General features: G+C 33.4%; 1 protein-coding gene across 1 annotated transcript; it reads left to right on the top strand.

Moving 5' to 3' along the window:
• The first annotated feature begins 622 nt into the window (after nt 1-622).
• On the top strand, nt 623-9590 carry PEL1 (Eukaryotic release factor 1 (eRF1) family protein). Its single transcript, XM_039034757.2, has 16 exons — nt 623-863; nt 1077-1159; nt 1837-1915; nt 2534-2608; nt 3064-3120; nt 3487-3532; nt 4062-4137; nt 6024-6099; nt 6219-6251; nt 6378-6446; nt 6663-6769; nt 7115-7187; nt 7306-7344; nt 8214-8308; nt 8593-8699; nt 9313-9590. The coding sequence occupies exons 1-16, from the start codon at nt 813-815 to the stop codon at nt 9384-9386; spliced, it is 1140 nt and encodes a 379-aa protein (XP_038890685.1). The 5' UTR covers nt 623-812; the 3' UTR covers nt 9387-9590.
• The last annotated feature ends 1007 nt before the right edge of the window (nt 9591-10597 follow it).

The following is a 10597-nucleotide window of genomic DNA, read 5'->3' as shown; positions in this document are numbered from 1 at the left end:
AACCTTATTCGTATACTATAGATCGTTTTGGCTATCTACTGTACTTGATCCACTCTCATGTCTCCACATAAAGTTCAAGTATTCAATAACTATGGATCTTTAGTTTATTGGATTTAGGTTCTTTCTAAAATGAAATAAGCAATTCATACATTCAATAACAATTTTATTGAATAAAACCTCAATATCATTTTTATTGATAATAGAATAAGTTTATTCTTTACAAACCACGAGTTTTAGGACATAAAACCCAACATACCGTTGTTGTTATGGTTACTGCTTGACAGGAAAGGTAAAGTAACGGTAATGGTAAAGGTAAAGGTAACAATAAATGGTAAATTCATAATTTTCATACTATTATAGTAATAATATGTGTAACGATAACGATAATGGTAACGATAAAAGTAGTGAGACCCACGTAATTTTTAACCACAATAAGATTGAACACTCTTCATTTCTCAATTAAATTGTACGATTTGATTATAGATTTTGATACGGATTTTACTACATTACGATTATAGAAGACAAGTAAACAATAATAAAAATAATCAACTCGATCCCACATTTTATAAATCATTGGATTATCTTTCAACCCATATAAACGTGGCCCAAAACCAGAATGGTCAATAGATCTGGTCACAGAAGTAGTAGTAGATAAAAAAAACTGAAAACGCGCGAGAAAACACTAGTTAGCTTTAATGAAGTTTAGGGCACTGATTTTGGGTACTTAACCTGTGTGATTGAAGTTCGTTACTATTACTATGGAGAGGCACTGAAGCAGATATTAAAAGAAAATCCGACTTTCTGTTGAAATCATGAAGATCGTACGCAAACAGCTTGATCCGCATGGACCTGGTAGCGTCAAGGTATTGCCAAAACTTCTTATATACTCGATTAAGATTTCTATTATTGTTGCTACCCTTTGCGCATTCAATCTTCTTCTTCTTCTTTTCTGGATATGAATTTCTTTGAATGAAATTGTGTATTACGCGATTAAGATTTTGTGTGTGGAACCCATTTGATCAATATATGTATATATATTTGTGGCTAATTTCTGTTATGTAATCTTGTTGGGGCAGATGGTGCCAGTTGATTCAGATGATTTATGGCATGCCTACAATTTGATAGCTCCGGGAGACACTGTCATGGCTGTCACCGTTAGGTATCTCCTTCTTCCATGCTCAAGTTCTTGGTTCTAATTTAATGTTTCTTATTTTGGGTTTATTTTTCTGACTTAAGTTTGGATAAAAAAGATCACTTTGAACATTAGCAGTTAGATAAGTGAGTAAATCTGAGCCTTTGTACTTCCAGTTTTATTAATTGAACCCTAAATTTGGATAAGTGGTGAAATTTGTACTACCTCAAAACTACAAATTGAAAATTACTCACCAATTAACTACTTAATCACACAAATATGAACAAACAAAATTCTAAGTTTCGAACCACAAAAATTCCCGAACCCAACTTTGAAAATGTAAGAAACTTAGGCAAGAAAAAAAGCAGGTAAAAGACACTCCAACTATGCACTGAAAATGCTGAAATCTAACCTAATGCTCATATTTAACATGACCAGAAGAACTAACACTCACAAAGTTATTTCATCGAAGTTCAAACCCCAATAATGCTCATATTTCGGCAAATTTCATATAGGAAAAAAATGAAAACTAAACCGAGGGAACTAATTTTGATTAAATTTAATAAAATTAAAGGGGTTTTAAGGTGAAACTTAGTTTATTGAGCTTAGCATGAGTTATGTACGGGCCTAAAAATGAGTTCTCCCCTGAGTTCTTTAGGCTTCTTATTTATATACTCTTTTGGCATGCATATGATTGATGACAGGAAAGTCATCAAAGAGAAGGCTTCTGGAGGAAGAGATGCAGAACGAGTGAAACTCAAGCTAGAAATAAAAGTTGAGGAGGTATGAAATTCTAACAACTTAGCATTATCATGGCAAAACGAGTGTATGAATCAGTGATCCTGTGGGAACTGCTATAAGTATTCCATGAGTATTTCAATAATTTAAACTGCCTTATTCTTTTGTTTAAGGTACTAAGATTAGTTTAAATTTAAAGGTAGTTCTTAGGCTAGTTCAGCACCGTCCAGTATATGTCGAGCTCCCATTACCTCTATTCTATAATTGTAATTTTTTTATTGGAGATAAATAATATATTAATATGTAAAAAGTAAATAACAAATGAAGAAGATGAGAAATCCTTTTGGAATAGACTAAGTAGAAGTAGCAACTCTCAGTTGTTTTCAACTAAAAATTATAATTTGAAGTAGAAAATTCACCCAAACTCTGGGTACTAAGATACTGATGAATTTTTTAACCAATTAGCACCCTATTTTATCCACTATATCCATATATAACAACGATAAAACTTAATATGAACTACTGATAATAACTTTTTAGTCTGTCGTATGCATTTCATACACACATCCTTTTTCGGCATTTATTCTGTGTGCAATTCATATATTCAAATTTCTTTGAAGATGCTATCCGATATAACTCCTGTTCACATGGAACATCTTTTAGGTGGCAGATTATGACAAAGTTGGATCTATTTTGCGGATACGTGGAAAGAATATTCTGGAAAATGAGCATGTGAAGGTAACTACAGTGATAATGTATATATATATATATTGTTGAACAAGAAACAACTTCTCATTGATATAATGAAAAGGAAAAAGAGAAAGGATCGTTCAAGTGATACCAGCTCCCAAGGGTGTGAAAATAAAGAAAGACAAAAAATAAATAAAAACAAGAACTTAGATACAACTACAATAAAATATAGTTCAGAAAACGATATATATTTCTTAAATTTATTTTTATAACAAGCCAAACTTTCCTTGAGAAAAAAATGAAAGAATTCAAGGATCTAACAAAAAAAAGGTCCCGCTAATGAAAGGGACCCCAATAAAGTACAATAAGTCTGTTTAAAGAATAACATAGTAAAGTTTTGCTGTTATCAATTTAAGTGATTTTTCCCTAAAAGATTAGCCATATTTTATCGTTTTAATATCCATTGATGATTTAGCTTATTAACGACTAATGTTTCATTTCAGATAGGGGCTTACCATACTTTAGAACTTGAGCTGAATCGGCCATTTGTTTTGAGAAAGGTAAAATTTTCTTTGTCCCTTAAGCATTGGTTGACACTACTGTTTCTGTACATTTCCCAAAATGTTGTTTTTTCTCCACCCAGGATACTCCCCTACAAAAAATTAAAACCTTTTAACAGATGGTTAATGCTTGAGAATTAGAGTGCCCCACCCCATTTTTGGTAAGAAACTGATTATTTCCCTTAGTTTTCATTCTCTTGGATTGGACCCATTTTGCATATAGGTAGTTAGTTTTCTTTTGTCGAGTCCTTTTGCTATGCTGGTTTTTATTTCTCTCTCAGCACTCTTTTATTTTTTCTCCACAAAAGGCACACACTCATAAAAAAAGAAAATATTGACGAGGAGAAATTCTTCCCCATTTTCTAGGATGTTTGGGACTCTTTTGCACTAGATGTACTTCATCAAGCTTCTGGTATGTTTCTGGGTAAACTGTTTCTGCTCTTGTCATGATAGAAAGGAAATGTTGTTGAATTGGTTGCATTAAATATACTACTGTGCATTAAGTTTCTTCACATAGAGCGTAATTACTATTTTTGAGTTCAACAACTTGTGGGGTGAAATTTCTAACTTTTGACATTTTGGTCAAAGATATAATGTGGTAACTACTTGAGCTGTTCTCATGGTGGCTAGAGTGAAATTGCTATTTATAAGAAATCAACATGGTTGATTTTATTGTTGAAAATATTTGACCACATGAAGGTAAATTTGATTTTAAGTTTACTTTAAGATTAGTGTGGGAAGAAGCATCTACTTTTGTTTTTGAAATAGTTAAGGCTCTTCCACATCAAACATCGAAATATTTTTCTAGAATTCTTGGACAGTGATCAGCTAGTTACAGAAAGCGTTGCCTTTTTTTTATAATTATAATTTCTATCTAATAGGTTTTTTTTAGCATATGTTGAGTAGGCTGATGAATGGTTGCTGACTTCTATAAACCTCAGATCCTGCTGCTAGTGCTGATTTGGCTGTGGTTTTAATGCAAGAAGGACTAGCACATGTTCTCCTTGTTGGAAAAAGGTAACTTTATTGTCATTGGGATGACATTTAGGTTTTCCCATGTATTATATGTAAGTAGTCATTTTGACATACGAATGAAAAGAGATTCTTCTAACTTATTTATCCTCTGCTTATTTGGAAACACAGATCGATATTTATTTATGCTATATTTCACTTGGTCCTTGAGTTTTCAAGTTTAGTGTCTATTTGGTCCCATAAAATGGGAAAGCTACACTTTAGTACTTAGTTTTGAAAAATATTTCTAAATAGTCACCAAGGTTAGTTTATTGAACGGAAAAATGACAAGCAATTAATTGGTGATGAAAATCTGCTGACGTGTCATTTTTAAGTGAGCTGGCTACAAAATATATATATTTGCATGTGGCCTTTTCTATTTCTCCGTTGTTTCTCTCATCCCTACTCCTCTATTCTTCGTTTTCCTCCTTCAGCAGATCTTGCCGCCCATTATCAAACACATTAAGTGCATTCATTTCATACCTAGTTGAACTCAAATTACTATACTACTGCTTGCTAGTGTTGCTCCAGTTATTAAGATCAGAAGAAACACTCAGCTTTGAAACTATTCTATTCATAATTGAACCAATTATTTTCACAACCAAACACTTGAGGCTTAAAATTATTCAGGTAATTTACCTCTCCACCATTTTGCACATCGAAATTTCTCCTCGAGATAGACAAATTGCTCTAAATAGAATCGTTGAGTGAAAGGTTAGCAAGATTCCTTGTTTACAGGGTTGGGCGTGGCGCACATTATTTGGCTTCCATGGTCAACATCCTAATTTCATTATTTTATCTCTTTAATTTTAATTTATTGCTTGTTTAAATCCAACTATTATTCTAAGGACATAACATTAAAACGCGAACAAAACAGCAGGATGTGTGGGTTTTCTTTAGTTGGGTTTTGAGAGAAGGGAAGTGGTGGGGGCAAAAAGAGGATAGAAGATGAAGACGCTTTGGTATGACGACGACTATCTATCATGGTAGCAGTGGCAGCAACAAGATCTGCTGAATGACGAGGAGAATGAAGAATAGAGCAGTGGAAGGAGGGAGAAAGAGAAAAGGCCACATAAGAAAAATAAATAATATAAAATTAATATTTCTTTGCCGACTCATCACCAATTAATTGTCATGTCATATTTCTATTAGGTCAACTAATTCTAGGGACCATTTAAAATTATTTTTCAAGCTTAAGAGACCAAAGTTTGAGACTCCTGAGACTAAATAGACACTAAACTTGCAACTCAAGGACCAAAAATGAGGATCCTGGTCTGCTGTCTGTTATTCTTTTCTCTGTAAAAGTAACTAATGTATCAAGAGGAATGGAATACTTAAACTTCCCAGGATACTAGAAGGAAAATAAATTAAATTGGAGACTACGAAGGAGGGGAATAATTAGAAAACAATAGTAGGTTGACAGGAGTTGAACTTTATTAGGAAGGAAAAAAAAAAAAAAGAAACACACACGCACACAAATGATCTTCAATCCACAAAAGGTATTTTAACATAGGTATTTGCACATGAAAACGAAAAAGTGATTGGAGAAGTTGAAATTTGATACTCTCCACAATTAATTATATTTTTGCCTGCAACTTTTTCTACACCAATTGAGTTTTTTTTGAACTTCTCGAATTAAAATTGTTAAGGGTTCCAAACATGTCTAACAAGTCTGAGATATCCGAGTGTTCAGTTGTATCAGACATGGACTCATTAGCCAAAATTAAGTGCCCTGGTTCATTTTCCATTAAAATTCTGGTTTTCATCCAATGAAAAAAAATCAATCTCTATTCAACGTTTACTTTCTGTCAGGGTGTTATCTGACAACTGCATTGCAATGCAAGTGATTTTGGTTTTTGTGTTTAAATATTGCGGTGATTTGTATATCACAGTATGACAATCACTCGAGCTCGAATAGAAACTTCAATTCCTCGCAAGCATGGGCCAGCTATTGCTGGTTATGAGTCGGTATGGTTCTGCTAGCTGGAGTTACTTTTCACTTCTCTTAAGATCAGTGTAGCAGATGACTATGTTCTAGTTAGTAGGTTAGAAGCTGATATCTCCAAATTCCAAATTTTCTTCTGCAGGCCTTGAATAAATTCTTCGAGAATGTTTTGCAGGTATCCCTTATCAAATTTTTAATGTTTTGCATGCGTTAAATAAATGTTGCAATGCCTAGACTAAGTTCCCCACCTCCCCCTCCCCTCCCCCCCTCACGTTCTAACTGGTTTTTATTCTTTGTGTAGGCTTTCTTGAAGTATGTTGATTTTAATGTGGTACGCTGTGCAGTGATAGCTAGTCCTGGATTTACAAAGGTCTGCAGTAAATCCAAAATACTCTCTCTAAAATATTTAAAAATGGAACTTGAAAACGTGCTTTTAATAATGGATCTTTTCGGAAGATGAAAAATCAATTGTTATATACTTCTAATAATTTTTTGTTTTCGTTTTTGCGGTTTGAATTACATTGGAGTTTATATTCATTTTTATGGTTATTTTAGTTTATTTTTGGTTTTGCTATATGTGCTCCAGGACCAGTTCCATCGACACTTATTATTGGAAGCCGAAAGAAGACAGCTAAGACCTATTATTGAGAATAAATCCCGCATAGTTCTTATACATACAACCTCAGGATACAAGTATGGTCTATATTTTTCTCTGACGTGAATTATTTAAAAGAAAATTAATGTGTGCATTATCTCAAGTAGTTAACCTTAAATCACTGATTGACCCAAAAACTTAAATTGATAAGAGAAGATAAATTTAATTGTATATCATCTAACTCTCCCTCACTTGTGGGTTTGAAATATAAAGAAGGCCCAACAAGTGGAAATCATTGGGAGGAAACAACGTTGCAGGGGTTTGAACACAAAAACTCTGATACCATCTTAAATCACCGATTGAACTAAAAGCTTAAGCTGATAGGTGAAGGTAAATTTAATTGTATATCATCTAATGGTTAATAATTTTCTTTTTCTTGATAGGCATAGTTTACGAGAGGTTTTGGATGCTTCAAATGTCATGAATATGATAAAAGACACTAAAGCTGCTCAAGAGGTTCTTTACGCTCTATGTTGCAAACTTCTCATGTACAGCCGTGCTCTAGTGTGCATTAATGTCCTCAAGTTAATTTCCCTTTTTCCTTTTCCTTTTTGTTCCCTTTTCTTCCATCTAGGTTCGAGCTCTAAAGGATTTCTTCAGCATGCTCTCTAATGTGAGTTTCCATTTCTACGTTTTCTGGAAGTTTTTTTGTTAAACACATATCATATTGGTAAATGATTTTGGATATTTTCTTTGCATGTAATAACATCTTGTGGTTGTCTCCGCATTTATTACGTTAACTAAGACAATCTTATTGACTTCATATCTATTTCTCTGTCATCGTATTTATGGGACATTATTCACGTGATGCCTATTATAAAAAGGTGATCAAATCTACATGTGGAACTTGATTTGGGTTTAATTCAGATAAAGTTAGAACTAGGAAGGATGGGAGTCTAGAGTTATCGACTCAAAAAAAGGTGTCTGTTTTGGGAAAAACAAGGATTTCTCCGTATACTGGTTGGTCTACACTCTACCGGTCCAGCATCCCACTTTGTAGCACACATGAATGGAAACCAAGTTTAAACGATCCATTGGATATGGAAAAAGCTTAGGGGATGTTAAGAGTATTTAAATTTCTTTAGGACGTTTGAGGATGAGCAAGGCCTCTGGTATTCTTTTGCATAGTTGGATTCTCTTCTTAGTTGGCTTCTTTTTGTGGCCTTGATTTTTGTATGTCAGTGTTTGTATTCTTTCATTTTTTTCTCAATGAAAGTGGTTGTTTATTAAAAAAAAAAAAAATTAATGGTGCATTTTAACCTTTGATATGCACGTATGAGTGAGGTAGGAGAACTTTCATACTGCAGTTGGCGATCTAAAGTTGATTGTCTAATTCTGCTTAGTTTAAGAGATACCCTAAGAATATTACGTTGCTGATTTTCTTCCTTGATATGGTTGGTGGCCGAAGAGAACATTCCCGTTTCCTTTCCACATGCCACTTCTATTTTGTTTTGCTTTTTTGAACTCGTGGCCACTGTGCAGGACCCTGACCGTGCTTGTTATGGACCGAAACATGTAGAGGTTGCCCATGAACGAATGGCTATTCAAACATTGCTCATTACTGATGATCTCTTTAGGTGATGTTTCCTTTAACTATTTTGTGATGAGTTTCCCTGTACTGTTGTGTGGATTTGCAATCATTTTAAGTTTATAAAGCGATTTGCAGGCTCAATTTTATCTGAGCATGCATGAAATTCAACAAACATGTCATACAATCTTAGTTTTCCTTTGGGGTTGTACGAGTAGAAAGCTTGTGTTCATGAGCTTTAATCGTACTTTCAGCATGACACATTTACATAGAAGAAACAATCAGTTCTCAATTTTACATGGTTATTTATTTTAACAACATAATGTTCTGCAGGAATAATGATATAACGGAGCGACAAAAGTATGTCAATTTAGTCGATTCAGTTAGGGATTCAGGTGGCACTGTTCATATATTTTCATCTATGCACGTCTCAGGAGAACGTAAGTATATGGTTGTGTTGAGATTTCATTCATTTGTAGACTTGCTAGTAATTTTAAAATCACATTTAGGATAATGGATTCTGAAAACAAGAAATTAGGAATAGAAAGATAATTATTATAAACCACATTATGGGTTGGTTTTGAAGATACCCTTACAGCTTGCAAAAGTTAGAAACCTCACCCTTAATACATTTTTTCATTACTCTTAATAGTGTTGATGCTCATAACATACTTTTTGTGTATAAATTTAGTTGAAGCTAAGTGACAAAAAGACTGATATAAGATTTGCAAACTAAAAGGGAATTTGAAACCATTTCTAAAACACAGAATACAATTTGCAAAGTAGCAACACACACAGTTTACCTACATTTGATTCTCCGCAAAGCATATCAAGCACATTCGAAAAATATGTCTACTAACATATTTTGTTGGATGAATGCATTAAATGGCTCATGTTACTATTTATCCAAAATTATTCGAAGAAAGATTTCGTTTCCTACCGACCCTGTCTCATTTCATATTTATATATTTATATATTCCATTTAACAAAGGAAAAATAGGAGAAAAGAAAAAGAACTGTAGAGAGTCTATTAACAATTGTTATGCTGAACAGAACTTGCCCAGATAACTGGAATTGCAGCAATCCTACGATTTCCTCTGCCGGATCTTGAAGACATTGAAATGTAAATGTAATGAGGACGAACTTTTACAAAGTTATTTTTGTTTAAACATTAATTTACGGCCATCGGCCTCCAGATAATAAGACAGTCGTAATCTCCGTATTGTTCCAAGTTTATAGATTTAGTTCAGTCTACCCCTAGATTATATTATATGTATATTTGTAACTTACAAAGTATATGTTCTATTGCAATACAATCATTTTCTAGAATAGTTCTCTATTTTCCACTTGGTTTTTAAGAATACTATATTGAAATTAATCAAACAAATTAATGATCAATGCAATTTTATTAAAAAATAATCAATGTAATACAATTCCAAAACTTATGTATAAACGGTAACTTTGGAATCAATTAACCTAAACTATACAAATAAAATGCTATCTATCTTCGGGCCAAAATTAACTCTTCTGCATCGCATTCCTTCGATAGGCTATGAGATTTTTCATCTCTATACTCTGCAGTGTTTCTCTCTTTGCCTTCTTTAGTATCTTGCTCTTATTACCACTCTTTGCCTTCTTTAGTATCTTGCTCTTATTACTATTCTGTCTTTCTTGAACTGTTCTTTGAAAAGTACATTTCTTATTGTTCGTAGAGAAAGTTTCACTTATCGGTGCTTCTCTCGTTGTTGTTTTTGGCATCTTACTCTTAGTAGTGTTGTATTCAAATCCCATTCTTTCACATCTTGGTTTCTTCTTACTTGATGAGAAATCCTCACAGTCAAAAAATACTATTTGACGACTTTGTTTTCGGATTTTTTCCTTTTGATAAGTTTGTACCACTTGGTCTTCAATTTTACTTGCCTTATTTTCTAACTCCCTTATTTTCGCCTCATATAAATTCATCCATTTGAACGACTCTTTTTTATGTTTCATTCTCTTGATTGCAGAATTAGTATCATCCTTACCAAACTTTCTTTCATAAAAGTTTTTCCACAGTTTGTTCGTTATCGGGGAGAGGTCTCTCCCATTGGAACTTTTCTCAATATGCATCAATTGGTCAATGGTACAATGCGGTAAAATAAGTTCTAGAAATTGTGAATCGATTTCGCCAACATCTCCAATAAATCTCAAACTATCTATAGCTTCGTTAATCGAAGCATCATTATTCAATGACGGAATTGTTTTACTTACTTGACACATCTCTTCGTAGTTAATTTCGAAGACAGGAATTGTTGAAGCAGGGAGGGATGATTGCGAAACAAATATGAACGGGCTCTGA

Source organism: Benincasa hispida, chromosome 6 (genome assembly GCF_027475165.1).
Source record: "Benincasa hispida cultivar pf3 chromosome 6, pf3_genome.v1.1, whole genome shotgun sequence".
Lineage (NCBI taxonomy): Eukaryota > Viridiplantae > Streptophyta > Magnoliopsida > Cucurbitales > Cucurbitaceae > Benincasa > Benincasa hispida.
This window is presented reverse-complemented; position numbering and strand designations above follow the sequence as displayed.

Excerpts from the sequence above, each read along its gene's own strand:
- PEL1 (XM_039034757.2), top strand. The coding sequence starts at position 813 with ATGAAGATCGTACGCAAACAGCTTGATCCGCATGGACCTGGTAGCGTC. Across the intron at positions 6,252-6,377 it reads TCTTCGAGAATGTTTTGCAG|GCTTTCTTGAAGTATGTTGA; the intron begins GTATCCCTTATC and ends TTCTTTGTGTAG. Across the intron at positions 7,188-7,305 it reads ACACTAAAGCTGCTCAAGAG|GTTCGAGCTCTAAAGGATTT; the intron begins GTTCTTTACGCT and ends TCTTCCATCTAG.